The following is a 17,279-nucleotide window of genomic DNA, read 5'->3' on the forward strand; positions in this document are numbered from 1 at the left end:
TTCTCCATTTGTTGTATTTATATATATCATTCATGCCCACCCCTCTTTCATTTCAGATGCTTCGACAACCTTTTTCTTTTTGCTTTACATGTGTCTCAACACCAAATGGAATAAGAAATCAAACACGATATTTATTCCTTCAAATATTACCAACCAATAATAGTCAAACCAGAAAGGTTTTCAAACTAATACAGTTTCCAGTCAGGGAAGAAAATCTTGGAATCCAATGAAATGCAAATTGCATTGCATTAAGGACATTGCATTAAGGAGTGATTTGGTGATATCGTATATCTGAAGAAATGGGTTTTTATTTTTTATTTATCAATTTGCTTCAAATATATAAAATTTTCAGTATTATAAATTTTATTTTAGAATTTGAGTATGTTATTGGTTTTCTAGACATTGAATCCATCTATATATTAAAAACATTACAATTTCATTCTTAATTATATCAATGGATTATATTGGAAAAAGTTATTTAATTTATTAATGAGTATAGATCCATCTTAAGCTGCACGTGACGTGCATGATATGACGGCTGGGGCGGATGGCTTTCACACCCCCCAGCCGTGTTCGATTCGTGCGGAGGCCCCCTTGCTTCGGTGAAATTTGTGACGGCTATGCCGTAAAATCTGCTGGCTTCGGTCGTATTCTGCTGGCTTCGGCCATATCGATTGTAATCTGTGGGCTTCGGCCATATGATAAGGATTTCTCTCTGAAAAAAAAATAGATCCATCTTAAGCAATGATCTAGTAAGTCTAGAGAAATATCAAATCTTTTGGAATGCAAACCTCTTATAAAGTGTGAAACTTAAAAACACATTTTCACTAGAGTGATTTGATCCCTCTCCTCATTTGATAGATTATGGTTAAGATGAATATATACTGGTATTACTCATTGTTTAAATTGCACTTTTGAATGTATAAATAGATCTAACCCTTCAATAATTTCATTAGACATTTATATTATGTAGAACAATTTAAATTGATAGTTCCAACATTTTTTTTTTGTTAAAATTCAACCAAAATTAGTTGGACTAAAATGTAAAATGATAAGACTACTTAAAATGATATAGCCATTAGAATTTTCTTTTGTCAATTATATATATATATATATATATATATATATATAGATAGATAGATATATATGCTGAAGCAAGAGATGAACCTTCTATTGACTTAGGAAAGCAAATAATGTACAAAGTTTACAACAAGTGCTCAGAGGCGCTAAACCCCACAAAGGGAAGAGGGGAAAACCCCCAAAGAAAACACCCAAAGTGCCCACAACAAAAGCAGCGCTTAAGCAAACAAAACCAAAGTCTAAACTGCCATGGAACCACAAGCAAAGGCATGGACCCCCGAGTCTGAACGCTTGTCCGCAACCGTTGATCTGTCTCCTTTTAATCTAACGGTCTAACTTTGTATCACGCAGAGCAGTAGCCCGTAGAAAACCCACTAAACTGCTCAACCAACTATAGCCATCGATCTTCCCTTCTGATCCAATGGCTACTATCCATATCGCACAGCCTAAAAGCCCGAGGAATACCACGCGATGAGGGCGGTATTCTCTCACCCTCCCCCGCCACGTGTTGCTCGCTGAGTGGCATCGCCAGCTTTTCTGAAAAGCCGCTTTTGGGTTCAAGGGTGCCCGATAAGAGTGGTAAACCGTAAGCAGTTTTGACTATCCCGGCCCTCAAACATGCACGACAAACTGTGGATGTAGATCTGCTCCCTTCTGATCCGACAGCCAAAATCAAAGTCGCGTAGCACATAAGCCCGAGGAACACTGTGCAATGAAGGCAATAAGCTCTCTCCTTCCCTGCCACGCGTTGGTCGCTGAGTGGCATCGCATGACTTTCAGGAAAACCGCTTCTGGGTTATAGGGCGCCTGATGAGGGTGGTTTATCCCAAGCAGTTCTGGATTCCAATTTTCTTTTCCCCTTGCCCCTGATACACTGCTCAAGGAAGACGTGCCTAGAAGGGTCGCCTCCTGCTTGGAATCCCTATGTCAATCTTCTCAGTAGCTTGTTGTTTCCCGTTGACATTTTTCTTGGTGGCACATCTCCTCCAAGCTTTTCCTCCCTGTAGCTCCCGGTCTAATGTAGAATTTGCTGACTTTTTGAGAGGTCCTAAAGTGCTCCTCCTTTTTAAAACTTTCTACTGTGTTCTTATTCCTCATTGACGAAAGGTAAAACACTGTCTCTTGGTCTGTTATGATATTGTTGTCTGTCCATGAGAGCCCGAGATGAGCATTCATCTCGCAACCTATTATCTATTACCTCCTCCCACCTGTAACACATGTCGGTTCGTTTGCTTCTAACCCCCTCATTGGCCAGCCAGTCCGCTACTTTGTTGGCTTCCCTGCGAACATGCACAAATCTGAGAGTTCTTAGAATTCTTAGGTGTGATTGAATTTTGTGATAGACTTGCAGAAGCCACCAGTGACCTGAAATTTTCTCTGGTGCAGATCCTGCACTTATCCGCTTGACCGAATTAATGACTAATTCCAAGTCAGCCTCAATGATGACATTATGCATGTTGTACTTGATTAGTATTTCCAAGCATAGTTCCATTGCCATGAGTTCAGCCATATTGTTGGTAGCTTTTCCAAGATAACTGTAGAAAATTACATGTATGTTGCCCTTCTCATCTCTCATGACTCCTCCATACCCAACATCTCCAAGATTTCCTTTAGAGGCTCCATCTATGTTAAATTTTAAGAAACCTCGAGAAGGGGGGTGCCAGAAAGCCTCTCCTTCTGAGGTATGCTTGTTGATCTGCAGAGGGATTTGAGGGAGATGTGCCTGAAGCTCCAACTTTTCCAGGATGCTTGCCTCTCTGTGACCTATGGGTTTACCTGCAGAGAAACTCCCAAGGGTGTTGACCATTTCCTTGAGTTGCTTAAGGATTAGCTTGATGATGCTGCTCACCGGGCTTGTTTTGTCTTTGAAAATCCTGTTGTTGCACTCCTTCCATACATTCCAGATTATGAACCATGGATTCAAAGCCCAGGCTGCATTTATTGTCTCATTGTCCGAGAAATCTTGTCTCCAATTCTTTAGCGTAGCAATGATATCATTTTTCTGCCTATTTGTCTACTCAAAGACATTTCTAGCCCAGTTCCATAATGTGGCAGTGAAGGAGCATAGATTGAGGAGATGATTTGAGGTTTCTTCCTGTTGTCCACACAGGTGACATCTGGAGGGGCCAACAAAGCCTCTCTTTCTTAGATTTTCCCAAGTGAGAATCTTGCCTTGTAGAACTAGCCACTTGAACAATTTGATCTTCATCCAATGAGGGTTAGTCCAAAGGTTTTTCCAGGTCTTGTCAGTGCTTGGGAAGTTAAGCCTTGTTGCTATTCTTTTGGCTTCTTTAAGGTTGAAGATACCTGCCTTATTACTTCCCCATCTTAATTGATCATCTGAAGTTGAGGTTAAAATTTGCCTTTTGTCCAGAATATCTTCAAGGTCTTTAGCTTGAGTTTTTAGCATGTTCATCTCATTGTAAACTGGAAGTTTCCATATTCTCCATTTTCCATTGTTCCTTGATTGATCCCAATAGTTACTCACCCTAATTAATCCTTTGTTTATGGTATCTGCCTAGATACTTGCTTATTCCTCACTGCTGAGATTGCCTTCCTACTGCCAATTGTCCTCCCAAAATCTGGCCCAGTTTCCACTTCTGATCTCCCAGAAACTATGTTTTTGAACTAAGGCTTTGTTCTCCCAGGCCCTATTTCATACTTGTGAACCTTTCACTTGTCCTGCCATTCTTATAAGGTTCATTTCCTACTAATTCATTGCATAGTTTTGTTCCCATAGTTTAGCCTAGGGGGCTCGTATTTCCTTCAGCCATCTCCACCAAACTTTAGCACCCAGAACTCTGTTTAGAATTTCTGGGTCATGTAAACCCAAACCACCATGGGATTTAGGTTTGCATATCCTATCCCAAGCCACCAGAGCCCATTTCTTCTTCTCTTCACCTTTTCCCCAGATAAAATCTCTTTGAATGTTTCTAATTTGATTAATGACTCCAATTGGTGCCGGAATGGAAGATAGCATAAAAATAGGGATAGTTTGGAGGATTTCCTTAGTGAGAATTAGCCTCCCTACTAAATTTAGAGCTCTTTTTGTCCACTTGTTGGCTTTATCTTTCAATTTATTCAAAACAGGCTCCCAGATGTGTTTGTGCAATGGTCTATCGGAGAGGGGAACTCCCAGATACTTCGAGGGCAATAAATCTTTTTGAAAGCCTAAAATTATGGATAGGTTTCTCTAAATCGAAATATTAGTATTGAAAAAGAAGATTTTTTATTTTGTAAGACTTACCTCAGTGCCTGCAACCATTGCAAACTCATGCAAAAATTGCTTGAATGCTCGAGTGGTTCTCAGTCCTTGAATGATTCCTTCCTCCTTGGCAGCTTTGATTGCTCTACCTAACCCTCCCATCATTAGAATAAAAAGGAAAGGGGAAAGAGGATCACCTTGCCTGAGACCCCTTGTATGCTTGAAGGTTCTGGAAGGAGAGCCATTGAGAAGAATTGAACAGTTGGCAGTGGTTACAAGAGCCATGACCCACCTAATCCAATTGTAGTCAAAGCCATAGGCTTTTAACACCTCTCTTATGTAAGTCCAACTAAGTTTATCATAAGCTTTCGCTATGTCCAGCTGAATTATCATCCCTACCTGCTTATTGGTGTTGAGTGAATGAACCACTTCATGGGCTTGAATTATGTTATCGAGAATTTGTCTCCCTTCCACATAACCTGTTTGCTCCTCTGACACCAGGGTTGGGAGGAGGGGTTTGAGTCGGTTGGCAATTACTTTGGATATAATTTTGTACACCACATTGCATAATGCTATAGGTCTGAATCTGTCTGGAGAGTTGGCCCTTTCCTGTTTGGGGATTAGGGCTATGAAAGATTCATTGAGCGCCTTCAAGACAGATTTTGATCTTCGCGAGTCTTCCACTACCTCCAGTATATCATGCTTTACAATCCTCCAGCATGTTTTGAAAAAGTCCACATTGAAGCCATCTGGGCCTGGAGCTTTCCCATTATGCATCTCTGTGATGACTTCCTCAAGTTCCTTCCCTGTTACTGGTCTGTTGAGATTGTGATTGTCTTCCCTGGAGACCAGTTTAGGAATATACTGAGTAAATCTTCTCGTAAACTGTGATCTATCTATTGTGGTTTCCTTAGCAATTTCCTGAAAATGCTGGACCAGAACCTCTTCCATCTCCTCATGAGTATTTTTCTCTGTTCCATGATGATCTGTGAGTTTCACAATTCTATTGTTGTTTCTGTGTGCAATGGTGGATTTGTGAAAGAATTTGGTGTTTCTCTCCCCTTCCTTAATCCATTGGACTCTGGATTTCTGTCTCCAGAATATTTCCTCTTGTAGACATCTGTTCTCCCATTCATGCTGAAGTGAGTCTGCAAGCTTTTTCCTTTCCTCTGAGTATCCTTCTATGATGAGAATTTGGTTTATTTCCTTTAGTTTCCCTTCCACTTCTCTTTTAGCTTTGAAGATGTTTCCAAATTCATTCTTATTCCACTCTTTGAGTCTTCTTTTAATGTGTTTAAGCCTGTGATGTAGAAGGAACATCTTTGTACCTTGTAGGTGAAGCTCTTCTTTCCACCATTTCTCTATGTTTGTGAGGAAATATGAGTGCGTGAGCCATACATTCTCAAACCTGAAGGGGTTGTTCCTTGGTTTACCGATTAGAGAAGTCTCCAATTGGATGGGCCAGTGGTCAGAACCACCAAAAGGTAGGATGAACACTGTCAGGCTCCTCCCAATGAGTAGAAGTTCCTCTGAGATGATAAATCTGTCTAATTTTGAGGCTACTTGGGTAGAGCCCCCTCTTTTGTTATTCCATGTGAAAATCCCATTGCCAGTGTCCATATCCACTAGTTTCATATTGGTGAGCAAGTTCTGGAAGGCAATTGAATCCCTTCCAAGTGTTCTAGTTCCCCCTTTCTTTTCCGTGAAGGATTCTATCATGTTAAAATCTCCACCTAGAATCCAAGGTAAAGCAAGGTATCTCTTTTTCATTTCTTCTGGAGAAGTGAGGAGCCGAAGTTTATCTTCCAGTGGTTGAGGGCCATAGACATTGGTGATCATGTAACACTGCTTGTCACCCACAGGTTGGATAATCAAAGAAAGGCGGTTTCTGGACACCTCTGCATCCTGCAATCCAAATTTCTGAGGATCCCGAAGAGTAAGAATGCCACCAGTAGAGTTATTTGCCTTGACCTCAAGATATTCATATCTATTTAACCATTTGCTATGTTTTTCTCTAACCTTCTCAACTGAGCATTTTGTTTCCTGAATGAACACTATGTCTGGTTTTTCCTCTCTGATTCTGTTGCTTAGATTTCTCTGTTTTCTCCTACTCCCTTGTCCTATGATGTTCTAGGTTGTGATCTTCATTGGGGGGGGGGTAGTGAAGGAGTAACTAGATAGGTATTTCATCCTACCTGAGTCAATCATGAGTTTTCCACATTCAAGCAACAATTCTTTCTGTCTCTTTCTTCCTCTTCTCCTTCCTGGGTTTTTAGCCAATTTTCCTGTTATTAACCCCATTGAGGAAACCCCTTTGTTATCCTGGTTGTCGTGTCCTCTTTTGACTCCTAAAGCTTTTTGGTGTGACTTGTTAAGGAATATCTGTTGTATTTTGTCAACTTCCTCTTGTGGTATGGAGTTTATTCCCTGGTTGCCTCCTTGCTCTAGAAACTTTTCTAGCTCCAGGTTCTCCATGTCCAGGATCTCCTGTAAGTCTTGGTCCTCTGTGCCACTTTCACTTTGAGTCATATCGTGGTCTTTTTCTACTTCCATGTTACTCAATGGGTCTGTTGTGTGTTCGTTTTATTCTTGTGTGAACTCCATGCTTGTCTCTTTTCCTTTCCCCCTTGCTGCCTTATTTTCTGTTTTCTTTGGAGTTCCTTCATCTTCTTCTCTTTCTTCTAAGATCTCAAAACTATTGTGACTTCTTGTTCTGTCGTCATTAGGGTTCTTCTGTATCTTTCTTCCCCCTCCTTTCCCTTTTCCTCCCACTTTAATAAAACCTATTGGGTCTTGCCCTTTGTTGGTGTTTTGGTATTCCACCTTCTTATTAAGAGGGCAATCTCTGAATAGGTGGCCATGCTCATGACATTTGCGACATCGGAAAGGAATGTGCTCATAGTCAACTGCCTGAACCCATTCATCATCATAGACTTCTAGAATGACCTCATCCGGAAGAGCTCCTGATAAGTCCATCTCAACACATATGCGTGCATAGGAGGTATACTTTCTTCATAGCGTTGCCTCTGAAATCTTTAAAAATTGACCTAGTTTGTTGCCTATAGCTTTTAAAGATTCTGGTATCCGATAATCCAAAGGTAAGTAGTAGAGTCTAATCCATACCAGAACCGATGTGAAGGTTTCTCGCTCCGGCACAAAGTTCATCGTCCACGGACGCATATAGAAACCAACAGTCGCATAGAAGTATGGTCCTCCTTCAAAAATCCTATCTCTGTCCTCCAAGTTCGTGAACACCACTGTAAAAGAAACCTTTGGATCCTAAATGTATCTTTAACTCCCCTTTTGGTTTCCAGTTTTATTTTATCCAAGTGTACAACGCTTTCTCCATCGGCCAGATTCCCATAAACTTACATATTATAACATAGTTTGTCATGTGATCCCTGTGCTCTTGCAGTGCTGGATCATTCAGTATTACCCGCGATTTATTGCTGGACTTTGGCTTATAGAGCCCCATATTAGTTCTGTTCTCTGCTCTTTGACCTCTGTGTTCTACTTTCCCCTCCTATCGGTCTCCCTTGTGGGTCCCATCCTCTACATGGGTTTTGCAGCCTTCCTCCTTCTAGGTTTTAGAAATTTTTGTCTTGTCCTCCAAGGAGTGTGGAGGCTTGCTCTTATTCCCTGCTCCACCTCTGCTTGAAACCACCTTACTATAGGAGGGAGTGGAGCTCCCTCCTCCCTGCGCTTCCATGGTTATCTGTTTACCTCTGTCACTTCCTTTGTTGAACCCTAGCTCCTCTCAGACCAAATCACTGCCGCCATAATCACCACCTCAATTATATATATATATATATATAAAATTGACATTGAAATATTTAATTTATAGATGACACTGTCACATTAAATTTCTATTATTAATAATATTTTTTAAATATTGATTATTAATATTATATCGAAAATCGAATCATTTACACATTATTTTTAAAAATATTTAAATTTTCTTTAGATATTAATTTTTTTTATTATAATCAACATTATATTATTTTATAGGTATATTAAATTGATATTGATAAATTCATTAATAAATATAAATATTCACATAATTTATTTAATTTTTTATATTTAGTTATTTATACTAAAATGTAATATCAGTAATAAGCAAAATTAACAAAGTTAAAGTTAAATTATTAATATTTTATAACTTTTTTTATTACAATTAATCAAATATATCCCTTTATCTTTTTTTCCACATAGTCAATATTGTTTTTTCTTAGCTGAACTGTAGAGTACCCATCTCATTTACACTGAACTATATTCCACCCAATTAGACTGCACCGAATTCAATAGCCAATAAAATGGAGAAATAGAAAGGCGGTGGAATCGGAAATCGTTTACGTTTCTTGCAGCTTTCGCATCGATCTCGTGGGAAACCAGCGGAAACAGTGAGAGTGACAGTGCCAGCGCCAGCAGCCCTGCCCGAGTTCAAGAAACCTGTAGGGCCATGCTTCATGTTATAGATTTTGATTTATTATGACATGGACAACCAACTAGCTCCCCTAAAGATGCCAATTTTAAATTTACTCAACACCTAACTGTAGTATCAGAATGGGGCGTTACAAAGGGAAATTACTCGCACAACCTAACTAGAATTAGATCTCTGGTTTTTTTTTTCCTTGGAATGTTCGCACTCCCCAATGGCATCTTCATCTAAAATTGGAGTTGTCTTCGCTTTTGTGTGACCTGTGGAAAACAAATAGTTATCAGGTTGTTGAAATATCACTCAAAGTATCAAATTATTGTGATTAATAAATTTGTATGAATTTCCGAGTTGATAATTAAAGTTAAGATTGTTGAAGTCATAGCATTGTTATTGCAATATTGAGGATTATCAATAAGAAATAGTGGAATCCCACATTATTTCTACTTAGCTTTATTATCACTTCAAATTCAAATTCATAAAACAACAGTAACCTACAGATTCTCCTAAAAACACTATATTGTTGACTGAATTTTAGGACAGAGTAATGTTTGAAGAAATTGAATGCAATCCCCAACAGGTGATGTCTGAATTATTGAAGTGCATATAGTACAACTAACTCTTCCCACTTTCTGGTGGTATAATTCTTCTCTACATCAAACAACTTTCTACAAGAGAAAAGAAATAGGGTGATCAATGTTGTTGTTCATTGACTATAAGAAAATTACAATAAAGGCTATGGATAGTGCATCTACATGCACATAGAATATTTTTGTCCAATCTTGAAAGATAGGTATCGGTGTAGTGACCAATTTCTCATTGAGGTTATTCTTTCTAAACTTCTTATATTCAATTATACTTCTTATATCCAATTATATTTGGTGTCTTTCCTTAACAATTGTTCCATTGGCATAACAATCTTTAAATATTCCTAGATGAACTTCTAATAGAAAATTGTATGGTCTAATGTGGTGCATAGTTGTTTTATAAAAAGGAGCCCTCATATCCACAATCACTAGTATCTTCATAGGATCTATCAGTGCAACCTCTTTACAAATATATGGCTCACTAATGTGCCAAAAGAAGTATAAAAGATACACTTTTTGATATTTAGTGAAATCTAGAGTTGCATGCATCTACTAAGCATTGATTGCAGGAGTTGCATGTGATATTTTAAAAAGTTAAATATAGTCAAGTCATCCAATTATACGTCTAGGAACATAGAAATAAATTATTTGATTGTTATGGCAATGATTTAGGAGAATATGTCAAGCACATTCTTGATCTAGACGTCATGACTCTATGTGAAGGAACTTCATTTTGTCACCAATGTGTTCTTGTTCTTATCTGTCTCCATGATCTTCCCTTGATGGTAATTGAAAATCCCATCAGTGAATGGGCAACTTCTCTACTACCCACATTCTCCAAAACTTCATCAATTAATCGTGTCATGAATGGATCTTACACATGGGCTATGTTCATTCTATGCAAAGTCACACATATGTATGTGTATCCATTCTTCTTCTCTTGTATCACCATTCATATGATCCACTTGGATTTTTCAATAGGAAAAATAATCTTGGATTCTAACATACACCCTAACTCATACACCTTTACTTTATAGTTGGTATTTAGTCTATGAAACCCATTTTTGATCAACTTAACATCATTGTGCAATTGTATTCTCATCTCCCCCAAAGAACCTACAATGCCCCTCATTTCCTCAAAGATTTGTGGAAACAAGTCTCCAAACTCTTTCAGGTAGTCCATCACCTAAGTAATGTTATATTGGTCCCAGTAATCACTAATAAATGCAAATTTTGGAGTCTGTTCAATACCAATATTATATTTCTTTGGTTTTAAGCATTAAGGTTACAATGGTGCAGTTCTACTAGAAGCCTTATCCTAAATTATATGGTAGCTTAGCGTCTCCTTAATTTGTAATTCTCATAACTCAACCATTGACCCTTGCTCTTCCTCAATTCTCTAATAGTGGTCATTTGCTTATAATATGCATATAGTAGATTTTGCATGAGAGTCGTAGATTGCTAGGAAAACAATTGAAGTGCTTCATGCATTACAACACAACTTCTATAGTACCCAAATTCTCCAAAAGTTCGATAATGAATGGTGTCAGGAATGGATCATACACACATGTAGAATTGATTCTATGCAAATCCTTGCATATGTGGATTTATCCATTCTCCTTCTCCTATATAACCTTTCATCTTATCCACTCGGATTCATCCACAAAAAAATATAATCTTGGCTTTTAAAATACAATTTAATTCCTTGCATACCTTTTCTTTCTACTTGGGTTTTAGTCTTTATAACCTATTTTTAATCAGCTTTACATCAAGGTGCAATTGGATTTTCATCTCCCCCAAAGGACCTACATTGCCCTTCATTTCCTCAAATATTTGTGGAAACAAGTCTCCACACTCTTTGAAGGGGTCCACCACCAAAGTAATGGTATCTTGGTCCCAGTAATCACTAATAAATTCTAATTCTAGAGACCCTTCAGTACAAATATTATATTTCTTTGTTTTCAAGGGTTGATAATGCAATGGTGCAATGTTACTAGAAGCCTTGTCATTAATTGTATTGTCTCATAATGTCTCATTCATTTGTAATTCCCATAGTTCATCCATTGCCCCTTGTTCTTCCTGAATTATCTAATATTGGACCACCTTGTAATATCATCGTCCCTCGGCCAGGCAACACCACCCATGCAATACTGCTATAACCTTTAGTAATTAACTGTGGAAGTGTTCAATTTCATTTCTACTAGCCTGATACCTAGGCCTGGGAATTCAATTAAATATGCATTGCAGTATAATACACCATATAAGAAAACCCACAACTAGGGTTACAATCAATAATCCACCAATTATAATGATCAGCACACACATACAAATACAAGATACAAAAAGACAATAAATGTCCAAATTAGGGTTACATAACAGGGCATAAAAATGCAAAATATATAAAAATATAAGTGTGCATAACATAATTATCATTTAATAGCATGCATTTAACCACGAAACCTATAATTAGGGTTTCTCCCTATTTTAACTCAGTAATATATGTCATAAATATATAAACTAATATAGGTAAATCAAAGATACTTATCTAAATAAAAAGACACTGACTAGTTGTGGGCTCTCCACATACCTCCCAGCCATAGACCATCTGGCTCATAATCTCAGCCACAGGTCACCCTCGAGCTAATGCAGCAACTCCATAGGAAACAATAACTAAAACGTCCACTCATCTCAGAGTCCACCCCCTGTCTTACTCATTGATTCCCCCTCTATCCATCCTTGGCTGAATAATGAATCCCTTTACAGGAAAAATGTAGTCGTTTATAACCACATGGCCCTAACTAGCCAAGTGGTACCCACTGAAGCCACATAGGCTCTAGGGTGCACTTTTTACTGAAAGAGCACAACTATTTCCTTTTTCTATAGAGTTGTTCCCCTCATACTCTTTTTGTGGAGTGGGCTCCACAATCAACCTTATTTTATTATTATTATAATATTTGTACAAAAGTAAATACAATCTGGCTCTTTGGCCACTTAGCCAAAACTGGGTTATAAATCCAAGCGTGCTGGCCCCACAATCTATTTAATATCATTACATGGGCACACAAGCCTCATAATTCTAATTTTGATGTCCTCTAGGTGTAATGTTGGTGGTGCTGGAAGTGCACGCTCGACCACATAGGGCATGGATCTCCAGGTCCTACAGGGGTGTGGTTGGCACTAGACCTATAGAGGATGTTCCAAGATGAAATCATGTATGAGGACATCAACTTACAAATATAAAGGGGGAGCTCAAGTCATTTTGCATCAGCAAAATGAGATTGCGGATATATCATGCACTAGGGACAATGCATAAAATAAGGTCGGAAGGAATGTAATAACCCTTGTCATTCATGATGTAATTAAATATTATTATATAGTGTTGGCATGCAAATATGTCATTACGATCCACTATTAACACTAATCTTTGGGCGATTTGTAGGAGACTTCGAATGCCCACTAAGTTGCCCACAAATATTTAAATGAATATTTTACATGATTTATCGGGTTAGTAAAATTCAATTTTACCGCTGGTTAAGTTCATTCTCACCACAATCAGAACCTAACCAGTGTCTCATAGCAGTGGAAACCATCAAACCAGTGTTTAATTTGTTTTATTGAGGTTGTGGTTTTTATTTATTTAAAATGTATAAATAAATTTAGTATTTTTAAAATATTTAATTTATATATATTTTATAATTTAAATTTATGATTTCAATTATAGCTATCAAATTAAGTTTAAATTTATATAAAAAATTTATTACTTTAATTTATTTTAATAAATAAAAAAATCAAACTAAATATAAATATCAAAACAAATTTAATACCACTAGACACATCAAAAACTCATCTAATGTTTTTTTTTTCCGTTGTCCAAACTATTTAAAAGAAACTTTATATTACCATTACTTTACTCCAAGCTTAATCCAAAAAAGGAGACCCAATTAGGAAAGCAGGTTAAAATAACAACTTTTATAGAGAAGAACCTAAATTACAAGTGAATTTGATAAATTTTAAAATATATAATTAATTTTTTAAACATAGTTTAAATTATTTTAAAAATTATAATATTTTGAATCAAATTATTACAAATAAATCTGATAAAATTTAAAATATATAAATAATTTTTCAAAACTTGTTATAAAATATTTTAAATTAAATTATTTTCTTATTTATGTATCTATTTTGAAAAAATTCCTGCCCAGACCATTTAAAAGAAACGTTATATATTAGCCTTACTTTACTCAAAGCCTGACCCAAAAAGGGGACTCAATTAACAAAGCAAGTTAAAATAACAAACAATCTTTATTAAAAAAACCCTAAATTACAAGTGAATTTGATCAAATTTAAAATGTATAATTAAATTTTTTTAACATATTATAAAAATTAAAATATTTTGAATCAAATTATTACAAATAAATGTTAAAATATATAAATAATTTTTTTTAAATCTATTATAAAATGTTTTAAAAATAAAAAAAATTTGAATCGAATTATTTCCTTATTTTATCGGTCTAATTTGAAAGAGTTTCCGACCAAATTTCGGTCTTTTTCGAACATTGTGCACCCATCGGACTATTCGTACAAATTATCACATTCATATTTGTAAATTGTTCACACATTGTTATTTTCAGTGTTACAGAGTATATGAATTTTCTTTCGGCAGATTAGTATAGGGTTAATTTTTCATGTTTTTTTAGGTTAATTTTTATTTTTTATTATAAATATGTTTTATGTCAAAATTTTAGAGATATTAGGATCTTGAAATTTAAAGAAGAGGTAATGTTTAAATACAATTTTGTTTGGTATTTTTTTGTATTAAAAAAATTAATTAATATGGAAATTTTTCATTTTTAAATAAGTTATATTAGAGATGAAAGTTATAGGATTGTAATAAATTTGGAGTTCAAAAACCACCACCAACAATTTAATCTAGTTAAAATTATTTAAATTACTCTAACAATAAAAATGATATAAAATTTGAATAATTTTACAAAAATATAATCAAACATATTACAATCTATGTATTAAAAAAATTAATAAAATTTACCAAAATTTTTATATTTTAAAATAAATTTTTATCCAGCAAAAAAATGGAAAATAATTCAAAAATATATAATCAGCAACACGAATAGGCTTTGTGACCAAACTGCACTCTTATTTTTATTTGTTATATGCAATATTGGTGAATCCAATCTCAAAGTGATACTTAAATCTCAGAAAAATTATAAGGAGGACAATTAATGTTGTTCAACGACAACATGGCTGCCATGCTAATTTTCCAGAAGTATAACAATACAATATATTTTCAAATCAAAAGATATATATATAACATCATGGAGAACAGAGCGTGTCCTCAAATCGGCATCGCTTTATTCTAAGAAATCTCAAATCAACTGCCACTATAGTCCTCACACCAAGCTCACACTAAACTACTTTTACCTCACATTTTAGGGCCTCACGGAACATTTATTTTGATAAAATTGGCCATAGCCTGCCACCACAACAATCCAAATCCAAGCCTAGAGAACAAACACGCATACAGAAATGAGCAACCCACACATAAAACCTGCCGATTGCAGGAGAGGAGCAGCAGGCACACCAGCACTCGTTGGAGGAACAGCTGGAACCATACTGGGAGAGGGAGAGGGAGCAGGGGCAGGAACAGGGGCAGGGACAGGGGCAGGGACAACAGGAGCAGGGGCAGGGACAGGAGGAAACTGTGGCGGTGATGGTGGTCGTTGCACACCTCGAATTGCCATAACAATCACATGAAGCTTTTGGGATTTCTGGCAATGACCATTTGCCCCACTTATGAAATAAAATGAGCCCTGGTGGGTCAGGTTGAAGACTGTGTAACCACCTTGGAATTTATGTATGGGCTGTGATGTGTTGCAGCTGTCGTAGTCCTGACAACTTACTTGAAGTACTGAATCCCCGCTTGAATAGTTAAATACTAACACCAAAACAACCATGCAAACACAACCAATTAATCAATAAACTTTCTACCTGGATTGACCCCAATCTAAACTCAACCTAGTTCAACCAGAAAAACCAATCTGAACTTGACTTTGTTTGAAAAAAAACTAATCTAAACTCAATTTAATTTGGAAAATAAAAGTGAAACTTTATGAAAACTTCCCATAAAAATAAATGAATTAGATTTCCTACCGAGAGAATCCCCAACCTGAAACCTGTTTTTACCAGCCCACTCGGTATAGATTTGAATGTTTGTATCGTTGGGTACTTCCCAGTCAACTGTGAAGTTCTGAAAGGCATGAGATCCACTCTGCATGAATGCTAGAAGAATACAGTACATGAGGAGGATCGCCATAACTGATATTGATAGATCGACCGACTGGCAAACACAATTAACTGATGTGACTCAAGAGAACTCAAATGCCATCTGATATTTTCTTCCATTCTCCATTTGTTGTATTTATATATATCATTCATGCACACTGCCTTCTCATTTGGGATGCTTGGACAACCTTTTGCTTTTTGCTTTATACTTGTCCGAACGACCAAATGGGATAGGAAATAAAACACAATTTATTCCTTCAAAGATTACCAATCAATAATATTCGAACCAGAAAGGTTCTCCAACTAATACAGTTTCTAGTCAGGGAAGAAAATCTCCGAATCCAATGAAATGCAAATTGATTTGCATTGCATTAAGGAGTGATTTAATGATATCGTACATGGCAGGGGAAATGATTTTTTATTCTTTCTTTGTTTTATCAATTTGCTTCAAATATATAGATCTTTCATAATCATAAATTTATATTATTTAATTTGTAAAATTTAAGTAGGTTATTGGTTTTTGTCTTTATCTGACATTGGATTTTATGGAAAAAACTATTTAATTTATTAGTTAGTATAGATTTATTTTAACTACAGATTTTACAAATTCACATAAATATCAAATTTTTTAAAATGCAATTTTTTCTTGCACCAGAGATTTCACCTCATTTGATAGATGTATGGTTAAGATGAATATCTACCCGTGGCAATTGTTGTTTAAATTGCACTTTTCAATGCATAACCATTATTTGAATTGCACTTTTGAATGTAAATAAGTTCAATAATTAGAAAATCTTATTGGCTATTTAGATTGTGTAGAATAGTTTAAAAAAAATTACAACAAATTATGTTTGAATTCAAAGAAAATTGACGATATCAAAATGTAGAATGGTAACACTAACCATAAAAATTAATTTTTTCAATTATTTTATATAATATATATACATTGAGTTTGAAATATTTAATTTATGAATCACATTGTCACATTAAATTGTTTATTTTATTAATATATTTTTAAATATATTTAATCTGATGTATTAAAATATTTGATTTAATTTAAGTTGAACTTTTTGTTCTTAATAATATTTTTTAAATGCTACATATTAATATTATATTAAAAATTGAATGAAATTCAAGTATTTGATTTGTTTTAGAATTGAAATATATAACTTTAAGAAATGTACATATTTAAATAATTTATTTTAATAGAATCAAGATTTCTGTAATTATTCATATTTATAGAAGATTTCTATATATTTCTATTTATATAATTATTATTCCCTATATAATTCTATAAAAAACTTTCTGCTCATGATTTATTTATGTTAAAATATTAATTAATTTGTTCATTCTTAATTGTAATATAAACAATATACCCATCCAGAAAATTAAAATGGAATTATTAATATTTTACAAAAGCCATGCTTCATGTTATAGATTTTGATATAAGATGACATGGACAACCAGCTAGCTCCCCTAAGGTTGCCATTTTTAAATCTACTCAACACCTAGCTAGCTCCCCTAAGGTTGCCATTTTTAAATCTACTCAACACCTAACTGTAGTATCAGAATGGGACGTTACAAAGGGAAATTACTCGCACAAACCAATTAATTTTTTATTTATTTTTTAATGTTCGCACTCTCCAATGGCATCTTCTTCTTCTAAAATTGG

General features: G+C 35.4%; 1 protein-coding gene across 1 annotated transcript; it reads right to left on the bottom strand.

Annotated features, from left to right (window-relative positions):
- Window positions 1-14,672: 14,672 nt before the first annotated feature.
- Window positions 14,673-15,735, bottom strand: LOC149251650 (early nodulin-like protein 14). The gene is made up of 2 exons (XM_089456558.1): window positions 15,476-15,735; window positions 14,673-15,260 (listed from the first exon to the last, which is right to left on the bottom strand). Exons 1-2 carry the CDS (start codon window positions 15,636-15,638, stop codon window positions 14,827-14,829), a joined length of 597 nt encoding a protein of 198 aa, XP_089312684.1. The 5' UTR covers window positions 15,639-15,735; the 3' UTR covers window positions 14,673-14,826.
- Between the last annotated feature and the right edge of the window lie 1,544 nt (window positions 15,736-17,279).

This window comes from Pinus tabuliformis, chromosome 7 (genome assembly GCF_031772625.1).
Source record: "Pinus tabuliformis cultivar Carrire ecotype Pingquan chromosome 7, CPIR1, whole genome shotgun sequence".
Taxonomy (NCBI): domain Eukaryota; kingdom Viridiplantae; phylum Streptophyta; class Pinopsida; order Pinales; family Pinaceae; genus Pinus; species Pinus tabuliformis.

Bases quoted from the DNA above. Each gene is read 5' to 3' on its own strand.
- LOC149251650 (XM_089456558.1), bottom strand. From the start codon at position 15,638: ATGGCGATCCTCCTCATGTACTGTATTCTTCTAGCATTCATGCAGAGT. The intron at 15,261-15,475 runs GTAGGAAATCTA...TTTTGGTGTTAG, and splicing joins TCAGGTTGGGGATTCTCTCG to TATTTAACTATTCAAGCGGG.